Source organism: Melozone crissalis, unplaced genomic scaffold, assembly GCF_028551555.1.
Source record: "Melozone crissalis strain CALT ecotype California unplaced genomic scaffold, PUWL_Pcris_2 ptg000008l_1, whole genome shotgun sequence".
Classification (NCBI taxonomy): Eukaryota; Metazoa; Chordata; class Aves; order Passeriformes; family Passerellidae; genus Melozone; species Melozone crissalis.
The window spans coordinates 18,403,889-18,427,172 of NW_026535786.1; the positions used below are offsets into that span (position 1 = coordinate 18,403,889).

The window sequence follows — 23,284 nt, forward strand, 5'->3', positions numbered from 1 at the left end:
CAGACCAAGTGAAAAGGCAGCAAGGCCATAACACAGAGGTGACAGAAAAAAAATCAAGCCCTCATGGAGGCCAATAGAACAAAAGGACCCAACAGAGAACGTCAATGTCTGCTTGGAATACTACTTCAGGAATACTTCAATGCACTGGATTTTTCAACAGTTGCTGTAACTAGAACTGTAGGAACAAAGAAAATAGTTTCCTCCAGTAAGAATGAATAGCAGCATCGCCATCACTTCTTGATTTTCTGTCATGTTCTACAGTTCACCTCATTTTAAAGAGATCATTGTCTAGGATTTTCTTAAGATTCAAATTGGGCAGTAAACTCACAGCAGAGGACTATCTAAATGGACTTTAACTTCTTACTCCTATAAACCAATGTACCTGCTCCCATACAAATGAAGAGCTTCAGCACCTTCTCCAGAAAATATTCTGCATAGAAGTCCTACTATTCATTTTCAGTTGTAAGAGGATATTTTTTTTTTCCTTAACAGATATTGGACACTTATTTTAGAGGCAGTCTTAACTAAATGCTGTATAAGGCCATGACTCAGCTGGATTAAAACTATTACAGGAAGAAATCACTTTTAAGTGTTCCTAGAACCAGGTATAAATATACTACAAAAGCCTCTTTCACACTTTTTTTTTACCTTTCTAAAGATCTTAAGCACATGGATGCTATTCTCTGCTTGAGCCCCTGTATTACTCCAAAACTTGACATTCACCATTAAACCCATCTCCACCACAAGATTGGTTGCTATTTATATTTAGGATGGGGGAAGAAGGAAGAAAGGAGGCAAAGAACTACTTTTGACTGCATGACCTTACTTTATACACACTCCTGCAGCATGTTAGTTGGCCACTACCCTTCCACTATGTTTGTGCTAGTCCAAAAAGCCCCAGGACAAAACCAGACTTCTCTTCAGCTTGATGGCCTTTTAATAAACTAGAACAAATGCACTGCTCTTACCTCCTCAAGATTCCCACATTTTGCTCTTTTTCACTGAGGACATTCCTGCTTCTTGCAGTTCAAAAGTTCCCTGAACACCACCCTACACTTACATCTTACAATTGTCTGGCATCTTATACTTGAGAACTGAGCTCTTAGGCCACAGCAAGTGCAAGTTCAAGTGCAACCTCAAAGTCAAGTGTTCAAGTGCATGTAACATGTGAGAACACAAAGTTGCTCTGACACGGATCAGCTCTTAAAAAATAAGTCAATTTACCTTCTACACCATGAATAAAAGAAAGTCTATATGTTTGACCTCTGAGTGCATATTTGCTGTCCACTGATATTCTGAGCATTGTAATGCAAAAAGGCAGCAAGGGATGGAGACAGAAAATACATCCACCCCTCCCCTTTTGAGAAAAGTAAACATGAAAGGTTTGGGTGTAGCTAAAGAGAAACATGTTAGACATGTCTCCTCTAAACTGTAATGCCTCCAGTTATATTTCAGTTATTTCTGTGATTATAAAAACAACATTTGGAAAGCATGTAATCTGCTGAAGTAGGTGGGCTATGGTTTCTTGGCTTGCAACATCCAGCCCTGAAATGCACACTTTTAACTGATCATCCAAAAAAAGCATCCAATATCTGCAATGCTTTGAAGAAATCTAGTTCTTTGCAATTACTTTGGAAAGAGACATAGGGAAAAATGAAAAATTAACTCACACCTGTCAAGTTTCCACCTGTATTTCCAGAGTCCTTATGATTTACACAGTCCTACCTCAGCTGACTGAAGTCTGGACTTGCATTGCCAACACCAGCATACAGGGAATAAAAGAATTAGTTTGCCATAAGAGGAAAACAAAAGTCACAATTTGTGAAATCATAATTTAGGAAGCAATGTTTTTAAGGAGAAATGTAGTTTCTCAAACATGATGTATACAAGAGAAAAGAGCTACACTGAAGTTCAGCATCTTTGTGGTTATAAGGCAAAAGGAATCAAAGAAAAGGGGAGCATCACAGTGTCACAGGCATATTTATATTGGTGCCTGAATCAGCCAGTTCAACAGCTCCAAGAATCCAAACTCAGGATACGGAGTTTTACTTAGAACTGAAATTTTCTAGAGCATAAAACCTGTTACAGCTTGTCTTAGAAACCCTTGCTGGCATTTAGAAGCGTTGTCATGAGTGACTGGACTATAAGAAAACCTTATTAATGGTAGATTTCTAATGAGCTCTTAGGACACTTAGGCAGAGTCTGCTCTGAATCCTTATCTCATCAGCAGAAAAATGTGAGCACATTGAAACTTTTGAACCTTATCTTTTCCCTACTTTGCATGAAAACTAGCTCACTTAAATATGTACTTTTTACCTACTCAGTAGGTGGCTTGGTGATTGAGAAGAAATCCCTCCACAAACTTGGGAAACAAGAGGGGCAATTTTAACACTATTGGCAATTTTAATTTCCTTAAAGTGAAGAAAACAATACATTTCTATGAATACAGCATCTCTCCTAATCTCTACTATAATGTCCAACATGTGGCAGTATTTGAAGCAGATTGCTACCTCTGAGTTACGAAATCTAGCACCAAGTATAAAAAGAGGAAAGGCATAAAACAGGTCGTAGCATGGCACTCACAAGATGAAAACAGCAACTTGTTTTCAATACATACACATTTCTAAGTTTAATTATAAATCATTAGGCAAATACTTGGCCTGAGGATAATCTTAGGCATTTATGGTCATGCTATATTTAATCACCAAGGAAATTATTAAGTGCAGCCAACAACTTGTTAGCATTTTTCATCTGAAGCCACAATATGTACCAGAAACCTGTAAAATAGCATCAACAGAAAACCATTTTCAGTGACAACCAAGAAGTTTTACAGAAGACAGTTATGTAAGAATCATATATTGGAGACACATAACCAAATGATTCTCATACCTTGTTTGGAAATGGACGGTTCAACTATATAAAGTCACGTTCCAGAAAAACACATGTAAACTTAAATAGAAGTAAGCTGAGTTATTTATAGGATAGAAGCCTGGTAAGAAAAACAGATTCCCTGCACATTTACATCTTCAAAGTGTAGCCACTGCAAACAATTTGAGCCATTTAGCAAACTCCAGAGGAAAATTAAGCAACAACTTCTCTCAGGAGTACATCAAAAATCCTAATCATTAGGAAATTATTTGATTGCAGATATCACTAAGCATGCAAATAAGCAATCAACTTCAGCAGAATGGTGTGCACATATTTTAACAATCACTAATGACAGCAATAATTCTGCATTTGTTTTGTTAGTGTTTTCCCATTGTTTTGAGACACCACAAAATCCAGGTAACCTGAAGATTTGCATTCTACAGTTGTGACATGCAGGTATGAATTCAACAGCTGGAATCACAGGTAAGTTGAACTTATCAGTAGGGTAATAACTCTCATATCACCTAATTTCAAGAGATGCCTCCCACTGAGCTTCAGTCTCAGAATCAGTTTTCACCACAGGCTCAGGGTCCCAGAATCAAACAAGCCTATAAGGAAGCTGTCCAAACTACCATTTCTTTTATGCTCAGAAGCCTCACTTAACCATCAAAATATTGCTCATGGAACTTAAAGCTTTGCTCCTCTGTCTAATATGTAAATCCAAGCCACTAACTCTAAACCCCAAATAGAAGATCATCTGACCATTCCCCAAAGACCTGTACTTTCCTATGATGTTTCTAGACATGGTCAAAAACAAATTTGGAGGTATTAGTGAGGTTAGGATAAAAGTACATTTTAACCTTACATAAGCATATTAAAACAAACATTAAGTATTCTGGCAAAAGCTGTTGCATTTCTACTGAATAATAAAACCCTTCTTAGCATCAGGAGAAAGAAAAAGAACACAGTCTCCAGAAGAACAACACCCAGCCAGAGAGAAGTCTGGATATTATACAGGACTCCTCTATACTGCAAATGTTCTTTAAACGCACCTGATTAGGGGAAAATAGGGAAGTAAAAGTAGGGAAAAATATCAACCCAAAGCCTACAAAAACAAAAAATCCCAAAAAAACCCCAACAAAAAAACAAATCCCAAAAAGAACCTAAACAAAACATACTAGAGATCCCACTTTCAGTGAAATTAAAGACTCACTAGGGGAGAGGAGAACCAAGTTAACAGCCCTGAATAAAAGCCTCATGTAACAGTGTAAGGGAGACAAACTTGAGACTGCACATACTCCAGGCCAGATTCAGGCAGACTCCCTTATTATCACAGGAACACTTTCTATGGCACACTGAGATGATCTCTCGCCTGTAAAAGGTGCTGGATCTGACAAGCCTTTCCATCACAGAAATGTTGATCCCACTGCAGCCATTTCTCCAGTCCACAAAAGTTCATTAATCATCCAATCTAATCTATAATACACAAGCCACAACTCTCTGGCTTGAAAAGCAGAGCTGCAATGACCAAATTTCTCTTTGGAAAAAAATAAAATATATATTTTACCTTTTTAAATTGAAAGTTACTCTGGATGGAAAAATCCATCCTATGGACAGTTCTTCTGCTAGTATATTTGATTAACTTCATCTTTACTTTGTGAATTGTTTTTAGATGGTAAGCAAGTTACTCCATATCTCCTTCTGAGGTAGGAATTAAGCTTCTCAAGTCTATCAGCAAAATGATTGTTCTTTTTCAGATTTATTCTTCTGGCTTTTCTGAATTCTCTCATTTTCAGTGTCCTTCTTGAAAGCTAGATATAGCATTGCAGGAATTACCACAAACATAAATCTGAATCACAGATTGCTTTTAGGCACAGAATCACAGTGAAAGCTCACATGCACATGACTGCCAGTCTGCCTTATCTTTTTGCAGTTACAGGGCACAGTTTCCCAATTCTGTTGACACCAAGCCCTAACTAGGCTGTATGTTGGAAGTGTCAGACTTCTTCAGTACATCTTGTTGTACATAAACAATTCAGATCTACTCTGTTACAGTTATCTACTTTCACTAACCACTTCTTGAAAAAAATTACAAAAAAAAATGGTTTGGAACAATTTTCAATCATTAAGTACTCAAAAGCCTTACTAGCAGTGACTTATGTTCTTTTCTCTCTTGAAGGACAAAAGCATTTAATTTACATGGGGAAAGAACCACTCACAGGACCATGACATTACTTAGGGTGACTTACTGTCTACTTTGGTTCACTTTTGTTGGTTTTGGGAGGGGTGTTGTGTGTGTTTGGGAGTTTCTGGTTGTTGTTTTTTTTTTAGTAAGGAGATATTTGATCACATCTGCTTATCCACACAGTTGTATTTAATTGATACATCATGAGAGGCATGTCAACCAATTAAAAAAAAAAAAGAAATCAAGCAACTGTTGCAACTGTTGCCAGGGTTTGCTCAGCCATTGTATTCCTTAGAAGCCTGCTTTTCAAAAGTTCCCATGCCCTCAAGGAAATGTGAACAAGCTCCTAGACACAGAGGGGGAGGGGGAAATGTTTAGGGACCTACAGATATTTTCCTTACATTCATTATATGCTGTTTTTCCTTCACCCTTACCTGCGGAGGGGGGAGTCTCATAAGCACAGGGCCATTGGCAGGCACAGGGCTGTGCACTAAAGCCATTATTTCCCCACTCCTGTGGCCCAGCCCCTCTCTTCTTTGTGGAAGGTGAATGAGAAAGGAACTCTAACATTTCTTATTGACCGAGCAGAAAAACAACAGCATTCTCCTTCAGTGGACCCCAGAAGAACTCTGGTGAAAGTATGTCTTTCTTCTGCTGTAAATACAGTATGTATAATTTAAAGAAAGGGATATTAAAATACAGGTCACTGGCAAATACTCCAGCTACTGTATCTTCCAGGGGTTAGTTTCATTGGGGGTGAGGAAATTTGGGGTGAATAGAGGAGTGAGGGGTGGTAGTTGTGTTTCTTTAAGCCTACGAGACCCCATAAACAAGGCTAAAGAGGGAGTCCCTAGCTCTCCCAAGATGAGTGTTACCATTAAATAGTTCTCACAATTCTCACACAGGCAGGCACACTGAACATGTTAGGCAGATTATGCCTTGCCAATAACACCAGGAGCTTCCAAAAATCCACATAGAAGGAAACTCCTCAGAACTATTGCATTATGGAGAGCTGCTGAAATACTGGATGCCCACTCAGAAAACATTTGTCAAGGAAGTGACTGAAAGAGGTGCTTATGAAAGAAGACTGTTTCCATTTATTTTGTGGACTGGGTAGAGCACATCAAAGCACTGTGTCCCACAGGAATACCCCAGCTCTCACCAAGTGAGATGGACACCAGTTTCACCAAGCCAGCATTGACCTGGCACATGGTGAAAGCCTGTTTTCCTGAAAAGCAGTTCTGGTCAACTACTGACCAGGGAGACCTGATCACAAATGTTTCCCCATGTAGCAAATGAACCTGGCTGAGCTGGAATACTGCTCACAGAAGGCCTGGTCACTTCCCACACCTCACCAGTCACAGTGTTCCTTCAAGAGCAGGAATGAAGGTCTCATGCTTCAGCTTCACCTATATAAGTATGACTATCAAAACAGCCTGGAAAATCCACAACCAAAGTTGTAACAGTTATGATTTTGACAGACAAGAAAATTTAACATCTTATGAAATACTATGCTGCTAACATCAGGTTATATAATTATAACAAAGGTAACATTTTTGTGAAGAATTTTAAAATCTGGCATCCTTCCCAAGAAGAAAATTAAAAGACTTATTGTTGAAAATACAAAGGTATTTCTTCAGAGAACTTTGAGTTGCATAACCAGTTAGAGATTACATTTTTCATGTTCTATAAAAAGAAAACAAGGGGAAAACCCAAAACAAATTTAAAAAAAAATCTAAACACCCAACAAACCAAAACAGTAGAACAGACTGGGAAGAATTTTGTAACAGAGTATTTCAGTTTAGAGCATGTGAGGAACTCTCACAAATTTCTCCTGCAAGGTCACACCAGAATTAGCTCATTTTCCCATTTCACTGAAACAGGGTTCAGCTGAAGGTGCTTGGGAAACAAAATGATAACCTTCTTATCAATTATAAGAAAACCTCCTGCCATTACTAGTACTATATCTTTTTTCCTGAAAAATAAGACCTTGGATTGAGAATATCCTCTGCTTATTCTGAAGCAATGGTTTTGTAGTATTCAGTACTTCTTTTTTCTGCAAGTAAGTGTTTTAAAGCATTTTAACAGTGAAGCCAATGTACCTTCATAACAACTCTGATTTGGAGATAAAAATCTCAAGCTCGCCATGTACAGTGCAGAGCAAAGCATATGCTCCATTTCAGAATAAAACTGACTGAGACATGAAGCAAATGTAAAGCCAGAAGACACACACCCCCTACACATACCTCCTCTAGCTGCCTGCAGCCTATTCCAAACCATACAAATCCCTGGCCAAAGCCTCTACAGCTCCCCCCTCTCTCACCCACTTGCTCAGAGCTGGTGCTGGCCCCCCTCCAGCAGTGCTAGCTAGCGCTCTGCCAGCCTCTGCTTGCATGCTGCCTTGGAAAACAGGCTGAAACACCCCAGCCTTGCAGAACAGGCACACAAATACTGCAGCAACTGGGCAGAGAAAACTTATCCAGGGGTGACATTTAAGAACTGCCCAGCTCCGACCTAAAACCACCATCACCAAAACTGATTTTGGGAAGCAGACTGCAGTAGCATAAATCACTTCAAGTTCACAAAAGTCCCAAAGGGAAGAGCAGAGGAAAAGCACTATCACCAGGGAAACAGCAGCTTGGAAAGAAGCACTTAATGCCTAGCACCCTCTCCTCTCTGCATTGCTGAAGGCAACAATCCATGAACCAGCCTGAAGAGTACATCTGCACCTGGCAGCTCAGCATGGAGCCAAATCAAAACTCAGCCACTCTTCCCTGTTTTAAGTCAGGCTGAGGTTCAGAGCAGGAGGTCAGGACATCAGGGCATGCTTCATGTATACCCAAATTCCCCAAAACGTGTACATTACCAGCCACCCAGAGCTCAGCTCTTCATAGGCACTTAGAGGCAAGGGATGCAGGGTTCTGCATGCCCAACAGATCTCTGCCTGCTCTGAGAGGGGAACAGCAGCCGTGCACCTATTCTGCTTTCTTTGCACTGGCTCTCCCTTTCCACCAGCCTTACCTGTCTGCTACATTTTCACAACTAACTACATGGAGCCAGCAGCAGAGAGCCCTCTCCCAGCACAGCCCTACTGAGGAAACTGACAGAAGAAACAGAAAAATGCACGTCAAGGCATCGTGATCACTTGGATTTCAATCTGAAAGTCTGGAAGGAGAAGATAATGGAACAAAAAGAGGTTGTATTTACAGTTATTTTGCAGCCCCAGCTGCTGGCTAGGGTAAGTATCTGTCTGTGCACCTAACTGGGTGGTGGCTTTGCAGGACCTGCAGTTCTGCTGTCAAGATCAGCAACATATGTAAATAGCAGGAACTGGTTTCACCAGAAAAACAAGTTAACTCTTCTGCTTTCCCAAAGCAAAGATAGGATACATCACAGGGAATCCTCCTGTTCTGAAAGGAATAGGAGAATATTGGGAAGTATATCCATACAGAAAAATATTCACTGACAATTTATTTCCATCAGAAAGCCAGTGAGAGGATTCAAAGTGATCTCAGAAAGGCCCTACCAGAGCCTGGGTACCAGTGTGACTCAGGTCTCAAAAACAGCATTAGCACAGACTGTTTTAAGTGCATTTCCTGTTTATAAGATAACATCATCTGCAGCTGATTGAACACCTGAGTGTGGACATTGGCAATTAGCAAGGAGGCTGATTATTTCAGATTCAAATAGAATTATTTATATAACTGCCACCAAGCACCTATGAGTTTGGATGAAACAAACACTTAGATTTTAAACATGAAAATTAAGTAAAAAGTTCAAGAACTTTGGACACTTCCATGGACAAACATCTTCCTCAGTTCTGAATTAGAAATTAAACTGCTTTTAAGAGCTAAGGTGTCCCAATCTCAGATTTATTCAGCATCTTCATCAATACCTCCCTAGCTGGCAATAACATTTTTTGAACCTGGTAGTAAAACTATTCCTATAATGCCCCTCACCAGAAACCACATCTCATGCTGCCTCCCCAGAATTAGCACAAGCCAAGTTCACACAGTTCCTAACTGCCAAAGTCCTTCTCATTTTTTAGGGGAAAATTGCGGATCTGTATCTACTGTCTTGACTTCACAAATGCAGCACTCAAGCATTCTTTTTGTTCTATTTTAGTAGTTTTGTCTACCCCATGAAGATCTACCCAAAAAGATAAAGGGTAAATCAAAATACAGTCACAAAATCCTATGATACACCAACTTCTAAAACAAATTTAATACAAATAAACCAAGTGTGTTTGGATGAACTCTGCACTACCTTAACACTTAACTTTGAGTGTACTTGAAGGGAGTTTGTCATCCTCCAGCAAAAAGTTACCCTTTTGCTCAAGTCAATCTGTCTACTCCCCAGGCTAATTTTGAGTCTTGTAACTATGTTGTCCAGGTTTCAACAGCCATAAGTGTACTAAGTATTATGATGCAATGGCAATTAAAAGCCCAATCAAGATTATTTCCTTTTAGATAACAAAATACATTCCTTTCTGAACAGCAGTTTCATCTGACTCACATTTGTTTTTATATCACGTGTGTGGAACAAGTAGCCAATGTTATTGGTTAAGAACATCTGTTTTTTCACCTGATCTTCCGCTGCACGCTGCCTAAGTAATCCAAAAAAAGTTCAAACTGCCTGTCTTTAGACTTATTTGATCCATTTAACAGAGACAGGGAAAAATCCAGATGTTTTGAGGGTGATGAAAAATGCCTTATACAATAAAGAAACTACAAGACTTAACTTCTCAACTCATCCTCCTTACCTGCAACAAAGTCCCACCAAGATTATGTGATGCCAAAGTAGACAAATACAGAGGCAAATGAACAGCACCCTTCAGCTGCACATTTCCCTCCTTACCCTGCCAGTAAAATCTGCCTCTCTGTAACTGCATCTCTGATCTATATTTAAGTTTAGTAACAGTGCCCAAACAAGGATCAGAAAACAACATCATGAAGGAAACAATCACCATGGTAGTAATTCCCCTTGGTGCCGTTTGGTTTTCAGCAACTCATACAAGGAGACATAAATACTTTCAATCAGGACTACAGTGAAAACCTGAAGGAGCATATTAAACCACAACACTACATGGATAATAATGCAGGAATGACTGTGGCCAATTACATAAACTGCTTTGCTGTAAATTACTCTGGTCATCTCATTAAGCCTGCCAGTAGCCCTGCTGCATTTGAAATTCTATGGAAAGTGGCACTCACCAAGCAATTGCCCCAAAACTTCTCCTGGCTGCTGCTAATGACTTAATATACCATAAAACAATCACATCTTGCACAGTTTTATCTACCTGTCCTCTTTCCTCTTCTTATATACAATTGGTTCACCCATAGCACACCTGAAAAAGACAGTGCTACACCACTACCTGTTTGCAGAAATACAAGCTGTAAATGAGCAACTAAGGCCAAAAATAAAACTTTAAAAAATCTTCTTTCCATGTCCTAGAGTTGACTTTTAAAGCTCTCATTCTGCACTAGGGAGTTCCCTTTCATTAAAAGGATATCCATGCAGATTTCCTGAACCATGTTGCCTTTCTTATGGTTTTTCTCCCAGTGGCTAGAAAAAAGTAAGTACATCACACAAATCTGAAGTATTTTCTTTCTGACCTTTTATACTTAATCCTCAGGTTCTAGACTAATTTATATGTGTATAGTAATAATTAATATTATATAGAACTATCTACTGCTGCAGCTGGCAAAAACTTATTTTCACAGGGCACCACTGGCAGTCTTTGCTTAGAATTAGTTGAAATTTTATGTCAACCAGATCTCCCTCAGTGCTCAGTCTGGAGCTGCATCAACAGCACCAAAGACATTCCCAGCACCAAAAGAAGGGAGAAAACCCCTTTAGCCTAATCACCCATGTTCAAGGGTTGGGTAGAACTGCAGGTTAAAACACTGCTGCTGTATAATCAGGGCTATCACACCTGTTTCTGGAGATTCCAGGCAGGTAAACAAACAACATGCCAGTCCTACAACTACAGCAAAAGCTATTTGTACTAAAGCAAGGGCATTAAAAAAAAAAAAAAAAAAAAAAAAAAAACCCAAAAGCCCAACCAACAAAACACCAAAATACAGCATTAATGTGCTAAAGAATTTTATTCTCTTTGTAGACCTATAGCAATTAATTTAACCAATTCTCATCCTCCTTAGCAGACTGCTTCATACCAGCAAATAATAAGTAAGGAGGCCAAAAATCCTCCTCCAATGCCAAGAGAATTGATGTATCTCCTCCACAACCCAAACATTTGGCAGTACAAATAAGAAGAAACAACATATCAAGTATACAATGTAAGAGAGAGCTACTGTCAGAAGGCCTTAAATATCAGCCTCCAAAATAATTCCCACTTCAACCAGCCCAGTAAACCATTCCAAGAATGGGGTGAGTCTTCAGAGAAAGGTGGAAGGAAGATTCAAACAGCTATAGATACAATAAATATTTCATTTAACCATACCTATCTTGGGCCCCAAAGGGCCTCAATTTGTATCTTTATTGTGCTTCAATAAATTATCTTCCAAATTGTGATACATACCTGCATCCCTCCTTGTGCAGGTTTGAGTCATATATGCTTGCTGTATTCTTGCCATACATATTGTCACACACTCACAGACTAGCTCTTTCTTGCAGAAACCAGATCCAAGCATGTAAAAATTCAAAATAGCTTCTTGATCTTGTGCAACCTCAGTTGCTTTTATATTATGAAAAGTAAAAGGCTTATTTTCACTGTATCAATTATTTGCCTCTATTTTCAAACTCCTTCACACTGACCAACTCTTTAAACTGGCATCCAACTTACACTCCAATCAATTGCCTTTTTAAGCCTTTTTTATTATCTCTTTTTCAACACCTCCTTGACATCTCACATTTTCAAATTCTTAAAGAAGCCTCCCAGAAACAGGCAATTTTCTGAGATGCTCATTTGATTTCCACTGATTCCATCTACCTTTTCATTCCAAGGGAAGGACTTACTTTTTTAGGGTTTTTTTCATGGGCATTCTTCTTACTGTGGGCATAACATGACCTTTCTTTGACTGTTCATTAATACAAACTAGAGTCCCCAGACACAACATCCTCACTTTTGATGCAAGGATCCTTTCCATTAGCCTCCTCATTCACCTTTGCCTTCTTCACTATGGTAGGAAAATCCTTAAGGCTTTCACAGGTTTCTTCTTCCAAGGATATTAAACTGAACAGTATATCAGTATGAAGGGCATAAAAAGGTGAATTCAGAATCCTGAGACAGGGCTTCCAGACATAATTTCCAATCATCTTTGACTTTCATCATCTATTTGCAGTTGCCAAAACTAGGACTATTTAATCAACTGGAGATAAAAGCTTTACAGTTTCCAGTGGAGAGAAAAAGCCCTGAGATTAAGTTTGTAAGCAATCTTTTTTCCTTCTTCCAATGAGTTTATAGAAGTCCAGCTTTGTCCACCTCCAGGTGGGGGGGGGGAGTAAAACCCCCAAAAACAAAAACCAAAAGATATCCCATGACACACCACCAACATTAAAAATAGCAGTCAGTAATACTATCATTTTAAGAATTGCTTACAGTAACAGAGAAAACTAATTATTTCTCAAAATTATTCAATAAAGATATCCAAAGTGTTCTTTTTTTTAAGAGAGAAGAAAAATTCCACATAGGAGGATACTCTTCTTCCCTCCCTGATAGCTTTTTGTCTACCCTTCCTTCTCCCCACTCACCATAGCCAGGAGAGAGATTGTGTCCCAGAGGCTGTCAGTCCCAGCCTGCTGCTAATTACATGTGCTCACAGCACCTATTGAGCATGCATGATACCTGGCCTGACTTCCAGAGGCATGGCACAACTGCCTACTCCCACTCAATCCATGAAAAATTGAAGTCAAACCAGCCAGGCTCTAACAGCCACATCTGGTTTCTATCATCAGCAAAACAAGAGTATATCACCCTCAGAAGAAATGAACCCTTGGAGCAAACCTAAGTTGCTGGAAACATGCAGCCTCTCCAAGCAAATAACCCTGGCAACAAAGCTGATCCCTGGATGCTACTGAGGCAAGTCCTGCTGTTGTACCAATTCCTCCATTCTACTGACTCAAGAGTGAGAACAAGCATAACAGGTCCCCACCTGCCACAGGACACTAAGATCACCTTTGTCAAATGTTAGTGACACATACTTCACACACTGCCTTCCATGCTGTCACCTACACCTTTACTGTGACTCAATTCAGGGAGATTTAACAATTTGGTTTAATAGTCAGCAGTTGATCATCAACCATGCAAGTTATTGAAACATTTTCTGTCAAGAGCAAGGAGAAATGCCAATGGCATAACATTTTAAAGAGAATTAATTAATTTTCATCTTGAATTTGTGATTTCCCGGTTCTTGCTGCTTTACAATTCAGTTGCCTTGAGGCTGAGAAAATAAGCACCACGGCTTCCTGCAAGCAGACTGGTACAGCTTTTAAAACTAATCAATGACAGACGGTAAGGCTACAACATTTCCAGCCACAGCATTATCTCACAAGAGGGAAGTATTTGCGCAATTACTTTATTTTAACTGCAAGGTCATGTTTGCAGAGCCAGATAAACACCAACATCAAACACATACTAAGGTCTTGGAGTATAAATAAGACAGAAGATAATCGTTTAATAATAGTGAAAAACACCTCACGCAGCAGCTGCGACTGCACTGAAGGATCCCACTCTCCTGAAAAGAAACTTCAAGCCTTCAGCACATGTCTCAAACTTGAGTGCAAAGCCAATAGCACATGTACATTCTCCACATAGAATACTCTAATGACTTTATTTTAAATCACCAGGCCTATCAAGGAAACACTGGGTTGTTAACTGCAGGTCCAACAACCTGGCACCAAGACCTGAACAGGTTTATTCCTCTCACAAAATACCACCTGCATTAGTGGTTGTATACAAACCAAGCTTACACAATCCAACGTGCCACCTAACAAGAACATAGCTAGCAGTTGCACTGTCTGCACAGCATGACTTCCTATTGACTCAAGTACCAACACACAGCTGGGCACAGGCAGGACAGCCCTGGATCATCCTTGTTTCTGCAGGGATAGTGAAGAAAATACTGAACACCCCAAGAACTCACTCTAGCAACACAAGTCTATGACCTGCTGGGATTTTATTAGTCCTGTCCCATTCCATTGGCTCCAGATTACTACTGCATTTTTTAAGAGTACACATACATTTGGAGGGGACTTATCCCTATGGCCTGAGGTGCAAAACCAGATGTCATGATCATTAGAACATCTGCTTGTGAAGAGGAGTGAAAACATACAAACTAGAGTTATAAACAAGGAGTTGGAAAACCTGATCCCCTGCTTCTGCTCACAGCTCTGCCATGGACTCCTTCTGGCCTTCACTAGCTGCTCAATCTTTCACCCGCTAAGCACAATGAACACTGTGATGACCCTGTCAGGAGAAGGACACAGTGGACCAGATGATGTTCTATGAGCTGAAGCACAGGGATGTTCTGAGGACACCTGATACAGAACCTGAGTCAGACTCCCTTCCTCACAGCTCTGGCACTCTGTGTCTCCCACAGGATCAGCTGTTACCCTGCCTGTGGCTCCATGCACACGTGGTCTCCTTCCCTATCAAACAATAACAATCCATGCACCAAATTAACAGCAAAACATACACTCCAAGTCTACACACACATTCACCTTCTCTCAAGGCATTTAAAAAAAAATCTACCAAAAGAAAAATACTGAAATAGGCACTTATTATTTATTACACACTATGCTTTCAGTCAGGCATTTCCCCGGAAAGAAAAAAAATCAAATTACTTATTTTCTGCCTTTTTTATTCACAAAGTCAATTCTTACAGAAAACACAGGGAATTTATTTACTCTTGTGGAAAACAAATATGTTTACTTGACAAAAATGAACACTAGGAATGTAATTCAGAACCACCAACCACCAAGAATCAAAATTCAGTCCTTATGCTTAAAAAGCATCAGAGCATCAAAAATGTATTTCTATAGGCATAAGAAACACTGGCATGGATTTGTCAGGACCTGAGAGACAGGACTGGGCATAGAAGCCACAAGATCTGTCACTAACTTGATCTGAGACATCAGATAAACAACTTCACCCCCTCTCAGTCTCACCTTACACTTCAGTAAGCCAGTAATGATAAAATTACCTGCCTCACTACATGGGTGGAGAACGCTTTAGTAATTCATGACTACAAAGCAACTTGAGAACTGTGGATATAAAACTTGTACATATACACACATATGCAAATTAAAACAGACAGGTATTATATTTATAAATTAAAGCCAAGTTAGCAGATATTACCCAAAAGCTCCAGTCAGCACTCCAGCTATACTGAGCAGGACCCTGCATTTTCTCTGTGCATGAATTAAGAGTCTCCTCTGAATCAGCAAGTAGCTGGTTAATAAGACCATGATCCACTTCATGAACTTCCTGTGAACAAAGAAGTAAGGTATGTAATCCAGCAGTGGTGGAGAAAGGTGAAACAAGATGGTTAGTCCATTTAACAACTGTATATTAAATGAAACCTGACATGGTAGTTTCACCAAGGTGAGTGGCATGGAAATACTTCCACGAACATCTCTTTCATTGGTTTTATTTTGTTCCCCCTAGACTACACTATATTTAATTATATTTTACATTTTTTTATCAAAGTATTTTATTTCCAGCGCAGCCCCCCCACCCAACTTGCATGTTGAAGCTACACAGATATTTAGAACTCAAATAACATCAACACAAGACATCAGTGCCTAACATGCAGCACATCTCAGGAACCTGTGAGACCTTTCAGAACTTGAGAAAAGTCATACAGGTGTAGCATGTTTACCAGACTACTGACATATATTATTATAATACTGATACATCAAGTGTTTATACTTACCGTTAGTTACACTATAAATTGTACAGAAATACAAACACCTCAGAGACAAGTAATTTGACTCATAACACTATTAAGATAATAAGCAGCACTGTTTTCTAATTCTGTAGCACTCTCCATTGTTATCAGTATTCTTCACTTTGGAAGTCAGTTGTACTTTATGAAGGGAAACTGAGCCACGGAATGTCACTTGTGCCATCCCAGCTAGCAAACGGTACAAAACCAGCCCAGGGCCCTAACCAGTAACCCCGCCTGTAGTACCGGATCCGCCGGGCTGAGGTAACGCCGGGTTTCAACTCCAAACCAGCTCAGAACCGGGACAATGTTGGGCCACCCCGCCCAGCGCTGCCGCGGCCGCGGCCCGGGCTGGGGACAGGCTGCGGAGGGGACAGCGGGGCGAAGCAAAGGCACAGGCACTCCGGGCAGCGTGGGCTGAGAGCAGAGCGGCCCCCGCGGGGCTTTTCCACGCCAACACCCGCACTCGCTGCAACCTCCACCAGTTGCTGCCCGCCCGCTCCTCCCCACCAAACGCCGGGGCTCAGCCCGGCAGCCCCGCGGCCGCCTCCCCGCCGGCTCTCCCGGGAGCCCAGAGCCTCCCTGCGGCGACGCGCGGGGCGTTCGCCGCCCCCCTCATCGGGGCTCCCCGAGGGCCCCCCTGCCCCTGGCCCCGCCTCGCCCCAAAAACTTTGGGGAGGTGGGTGGGGACGGCGGAGCTTCCCAGCGCTGCCCGCGGGGCCGCGCCGCCGCCGGCCGTCCGAGGCCCGCCCGTGCGGCTGCACGGGAAGGGAGCGGGGCTGCCGCTGCCCGCACCTACCTAGGCGGCCCTCCGGTGGCCCGGGGGGGCGGCGGGGCGGCGGCCGGGGGCACGGAGCCCGCCGGAGGGGCGGGCGGGGAGCGCAGAGCGCGGCGCTTACCATGGAGGGGGGCGAGGGCCGCGCGGCGCCCGCCAGCTGCCTGCGCGGGGCGCACGGCGGGGCCGCGGCCGCCATTTAAAGGGGCCGGCGCCGGCCGCGCTGCCGGCCCGCGGCGGGAGGAGGTTGCCAGGGGCGAGCGGCGCCGCTGCTCCCGAGGAGGGGGAGCCGTCATGGGGGGCGGAGAGCGCTGAGGCACCTACGGTGCCCTCGTCGCCCGGCCGCGGCAGCCCCTCTGCGGCTTCCGCACGGGTTAACTGGGAAGCCTCCGCGCCGGTGGAAAGTTTAAGGGCTGTAGTAGGAAAAAACTCCCGGCTGCGGGGAGTGAGGGGGGGCAGCGTTCGCTGCCTCCTGCCCGAGGAGAGCCCCGCGCCCGCCGCCCTCCGTGAGCGCAGCCGGTTAAACAGCGCCCGGGCAGCGAAACGGCTCCCAGATCCTGGGTTCGTGGGACGCGACGGAAAACACTGCCGAGAGGCCGCTCCGGGGGACTCCTAGGGGGAGAGGGGGAAAGGCTGGCTGCGAGCCGAGCGGAGGATGAGGTGACATAAAGGCAGTCGGTGAGGGGGATTTCACCCCATGAAACCTTGGGTCTCAGTTTTGAAGCTGCTGAGCAGCGCCGAGTGGTTTCTGCCCCAATCTCTGAGCACCCGGAGGGCTCCTCAAATCAGGGCACCCAGCCAGAGCGACCATGGCTCGCAGATTTGCACCCTCAGCTCACCTCACAGGAAAAAGGAGAGCCCTATGATGTGCAAAGAAATCACATTGCTAGGTAGTTGGCTCGTGAGTGGATGGATGGATGGATGGATGGATGGATGGATGGATGGATGGATAAAGTATGGATGGGTAAAGTAGCCTGTTGTGTCAATGCTACTTCCTTCTGTTGTCCCCTTTCTCTCTGCCTCTTCCCCGGGAAATGCGTGGAGGCTCCCTTTGGACATCTCAGGGTGCTGTGATACCTGCTCACTGCTACATTAGAAAAAGTACCTGAAGTTCCGTGGGTGACATCCTATTCCATCTGTTGGCCCAGACAGGACAGTGTTAATCCAAGCAACTGCTTAATTAAATTTACAAGAGAGTGTAAAAAAGAATGTGTGGTTTGTTTCATTTTTGTTCCTTGCTTTCTTGATATGCGCCTGAAACTTGAATTTTGGGGGCTTTTTTCAACAACACTCAGGGTACCGGTTTATTTTTCTTCTTGTCCAAAAACTGAATCATACTGGCTTATTCAAGTGAGAGAAACTTCATGCTCAGCTACTGGCTGCCAGCAACACTAACCAACGTCCTTTGTATTCCCTCAGTTAAAAGCTGGCTGACCTGGCACTTTGGCTCAGGCATGGCCTACTTAATGGAGGATTCACAAGAGAATTGCTAGTTCCGGATGACATGAACATAAATAGCATTTGCAGGAGCAATGGTGGTATGTCCATGACAACACACTTGAAGGGTTTTTTTGAAGCACACCAAGTACTTGGTTTAAATCAGGCAGTGTTTGGATTGCCTTTGGTTCAGATCCATCTTTGCACGCTGACTCCTCTGACACAAAGTCACAATCAGCACTCCAAACCAGTAACTCACTCCAAAATCCTCATGATCTGCCAGGTGCCTTCGACTCTACTGGTTGTTCCCTCATCAAACTCTCTATTGTTTTTGACTCCTCTGACTTTTCCTTTCACGATATTTTGGCTTTGCTCACTAATACTTTGGCAGTACTTCCTCCGGAAGACCCTCACAAACTTCCATCTTCCTTTTGAAGTGCTCTGTTGCTCTGCACTTGGTCCCAGTTCCCTTCCTAATATGATTCCTGCCTGGTAATCACAGGCCTTCCCAAGCCATTTCAGAAAAGTATTTGTCTCCTAGGTTCTTTTGACCATACTCCCTCTAGCCCATCCTGCTTTCACTGCTTCCACTGCTTTGGGATCTGCACACCAAAGCTTAAGTGACAACTGGTGACTCCAGGAATGGGCTGTTCTTCTTGACATTGGTCAGCCAAGTTTTGTGAATCAGTTATGGATTCTTTTGGCTTTCAAATGCAAAGAAAAGCAGAAATACTCATGCCTCTCTCAGCTGCATTGTGCTTTAAGAGTAATGGAATTGAGTCTTTACTGGACCCTCAAGCACAATTCCATTGCCTGGAGAGCTTTGAAGATACAGATAGAAGACATTAGATAAAGTATGCCATAATCCCTAATCCTGCAGTTGAGGGAAGAGGTGTCAGCCAGATAGTGACAGTAGTCCATGCTTGGTACAGGCATAGCACAGCTGGCAGGGCTGGGTGGTACAGGTGGGGCTTGGAGCTGCTGTAGCTCCTCTCACAGGGTCCTGCTCTGTGTGGGCTTTCTATAAACACAGACTACTTCAGAGCACACCTGCTGGTTTTGCAGATAGGCCGCCCTCTCCAGCAGTTTCCCCCTCCACCCAAGTTGCATAGACAAGCTCTACTTAAATATAAGTAGAGTTTAAGTAGTCAACTTTTGATGAAAAAGGTTTTGTTCTGCACTAAAAAAACACTTTGGGGAATACACTTAACCTGTAAACACCATGTGCATATAGCCACAAAGATACTAAGTTCCTGAAGTTTCCTTTTGTGGTGCATTAGGGTGATAATGTGGTGCATTAGAGTCTGGCTGTTCAGAAAATTAAGCCAATGGTCTTTGTGTTCTCACCATCACTAGGGAGGGGTTCAGCACAAGAGTGGTCTCCTTTGGAGTATCTGGATATTCTCTACTCAGCCCAAAGTTGTGGTTTATACAAGCCAAAAGCGAAAAACAATGAATTATCTTTCCTCTGCTCTCAGAGCATTTTCAACATGTTCTCAGAGAGAGATCAGAACAGCCGCTGGGGAAATAATTGTTGTCACTTACAATGTGGCTCTCATCCAGGGACCAGGCAGAGCACTGTGAGCTCAAAGCTGTGGTAACTTTAGTAAGTGTGACATTCACTAGGCAGAATGTGAGGTCCCATTGCTATAATACACACACACACATATTTTTTACCCGTACTACCAGAGGGAGAGATGGTGAGGCCATGTACTTCAGCAACCATGGACCAGCACATTGGGAAGCTCTATAGATCTGCAGTCTCTTCATTCATCTTCTTCTTGATGGTGGGTGAGTACTAAACCACCTTCCTTAATTAGAAGAAATACGGGTTGTTCTTGGAAGCTTGGCTTGAGAAGTTCTCTTTATTTTCAAAATGCAGCTTTCAACTGTGAGCTTCCTGAGGGTGCAGGGAAATTGTATTTAGTGTTCAGAAAGAGTTTATTTGCCTGTCTTTTCCCAGATGTGTCTCGTCATTCCTAGAAGCTTCATTTCTGTTTTGTTTCTCTGATATATTAGCCACCAGTTATTGTCACAAAGTTCATATTCATATTCATATCAGGTTTGTGAGAGCCAACCTCAGCCCAGGGCAAAAGTCATATAAATTAAAAGCAGCAATGTGCAGTCATTGATCACTTAATCATAGATGTCTGAGAGCTGGATACAGTTTGAAAAGCACCTTCATGGCACCAGCATGGTATGAGTGTGAAGCTGAGATCTAAAGCAAACAAAACCATCTGAAAGACAGTAATTTCATCAGCAGAGGATTTTTTTTGTGGGTTGGAAATTGAGCCCTATTTGCCCTCAACCCCTCCTCCAGCTACTGAGTGTGACTGTAGGAGAGGAGGCTAAACTGGAAAGGTAGAATTCTGCACTGACCTCCCCACACCTTTGTGATTTCCCCATGCTGTTGGCAGCTGGCAGAAGCTTGCAGGGCTGCTCAGATTTACTGCAGGCATCAAATTCTTAACTGAGGCTCCAGGACAGGAAGAGAGTGCAACTGTGTTTTATTTTTTCCTTTTGTCACCCCAGCCCCTCTAGCCTGCCTTGCAGAATTTCTCACTTAAGGGTCTGGTATGGCCCTACACGGGGAAGTATCAACCTGCAGGTTACATGGAGGGGAGGCTGAGGGCTTCAGTAGGTGCCCTATTAGTACTGCCAAATGCAGAGCACATTGTAGGTGCCCTATTAGTACTGCCAAATGCAGAGCACATTGCCACATTGCAGGGAGTCCCTGAGAGCTTTCTCCCCTCGTGGCTGAAAACTGGATGTGAACTAAGGACTTCATATGACAATGACCTATTAGATCATCTAATCGTCTGTCCAGGTCTAGACAAGATCATCCATGCTGTATTTCTCTTACCCTGTCTGGCTCAAGTGCTTTCACCACAAAGCCTTGCATTCCTCTCCATGGGCTTGAGCCCCACAACCCGCATGACAAGGGAGCTACACATCACTCTGCTAATGAAGCAATTGACTTTAAAAGAGCTTTGCAGCAGAGTCAGCAAAGCATTTGGCATGGTATGCTCCCAGATGCCAAAACGATAAGGGCATTGTGTAATCGAATACCAGTGAACTAATATGTTCCAGTTTTGCAGCCTTAAAAAAGAAAAAGAAAAGAAAGGGGGGAAAATAGAGGCAGTGCTGTGACCTTCTCAGTGAAACCCCCAAAGAGAGCTGGGACGAAACAAGACAGCCGACTCCTCTCCTGTTTTAATTTTCCTAATTAAGTTACATGATTTGTATTGAATAAAAGATGTGGAAATAAAACAGATGACAATTATTATATCATGACTATTATTTCATGATAGGAGAGGCGTATAAAACTCACGATGAACAGAGGCAACATCAAAGCACATTGTTCCTACTCGGCTACATTTTCTATGCCACTGTCCGTGTAAAAAGTATACCTTTTGCATCACTAAAAGAAATAAAAATTACAGTTGTGTTACAGGGATGCATATGGCAAGACTGGAATGCTTGTAGCAGAGAAGAAATTTTGTGGCCATTCCTCGAAAACAAGGTAGCAGTAGCACACATTAGCTAAAGCAGCAGTTATCCAGTGGAGAAAATTATTAATAAACTGAGATTTTATAAGAGTACTCATTATGAAACTACTCAAATTCACTCTAATAAATAGCCAAATAGATCACTTCCGAATATTTTATGCACAAAAACTGTAGTATGTCAAGCCTTGTCAGTTATTTCAATTATACTTTACATTTCCTCAGTGTATCTTGTCAAGATACTTCAACTTTTATGACTGCTACCTCAATGCACATATCTAACTGGACAGGGAAGATCTGCACCTCAGATTTTCCCAGTAAGCTCCAGTGGGCTCATTGGTAAGATAAGGTATGAACAGAAGGATAATATCTTGCCTGGTACCTTTAATAAGAACTAATTTTAGGGGACCAGATTAAAACCTGTGTTTGTGTACCTAATTCTCAGGCATCCAATTTCTATGGGTTGCTGCTTCAGTTCTAAGGCAAAAATTTTCACTTTGAGGTAAAAGCATAGAGTGCCAGACAGCTCAGAAGGTATTTCACATGCTCTGTTGTTGCCTAGTTTCACAGCCAGTTTATAGTTCCTGTATTTTTGCATCCATTAATTCTCTCTTGTTTCATAGTTAAACTGTAAGCTCTATACCCCAGCCTTCTGTAAGGTTCCCAGAACAACAGGACCATGCTGGCTGACAGAAATCTTCTACTCCCATATGAGTCATAAATAATAATAACTGTGAATACAACTGTGATTTTTGTGTACAAGCATGCCTGGAGGGGCCGTTCAAGTAACTCTCAAACTGATCATAAAGGGGTTTGGTTTTCCATTGCCTCGAGACATTTGTTCCTGAGCAGACAGTGTCTATTGTCACTGTGATGCTTTCCCAGACCCCCACAATAGCATTTCACACTCTGTGGATGGCAATGAAAACTTCAAGACAATGGAAAATCAGGACCTTCACTCTGGAAGTGTCTGCAGTCCTTGAGAGGACACCAACTCGCTCAAAGGGAGACTATTTCACTTGAATAAAATAAAACAGAAGAGCCTTTTCCAAAAATTGTTCCAAACTATTCCTTGGCAAAAGCTCATTTTTGAGTTTGCTTTTCCCTCTTTTTGAGACAGCAACTGTTCCTCTCATTTTCTGTGCCCAGGCCTGTTTCCAGAAGTGAGACCCCTCTCACTACTCTTAGCTCAAGGATATGATACTATGATTAGCACTTGAGTATGAAAAGGCAGGTTGAAATGTCTGCTACAGGCATGTTCATGTTTTTCTAACAAAAGCTAGCTGGAGACAGTCCTTTCACAGAGAATAGCTGTAACCCTCAGCTTCAGTATGGGCATAAGGCTGATATTCTGTCCCCCAGACTGGTGATGGGATCTGCTAGGGCTTCAGTCTCTGGTAATGGAGATGCTTCCCATGATTTCAAGATTTCCTGTCCTGTAACTGAAAGTGTATGACAAAAATTCTAAGAACCACATCAGGTTTTGGGATACAGGCAGGTGCATTAGATGCACACTTATTCACTGCACTTTCCAAAATAGAACTGCCAGTGTATAACTGTACATGCATTTTTTTGCTTTGCCTCAGAAACAGTTGAGGCAGGAACA

General features: G+C 42.3%; 1 protein-coding gene across 1 annotated transcript in view; it reads right to left on the minus strand.

Moving 5' to 3' along the window:
- The window catches only part of GRAMD1C (GRAM domain containing 1C), a 49,728-nt gene extending 34,231 nt beyond the window's left edge, over positions 1-15,497 (minus strand). The window contains exon 1 of the mRNA XM_054269867.1: positions 15,372-15,497. Within this exon, the coding sequence (XP_054125842.1) occupies positions 15,372-15,419 (48 nt within the window). The 5' untranslated portion in view covers positions 15,420-15,497. The remainder of the gene's footprint in view (positions 1-15,371) is intronic.
- Between the last annotated feature and the right edge of the window lie 7,787 nt (positions 15,498-23,284).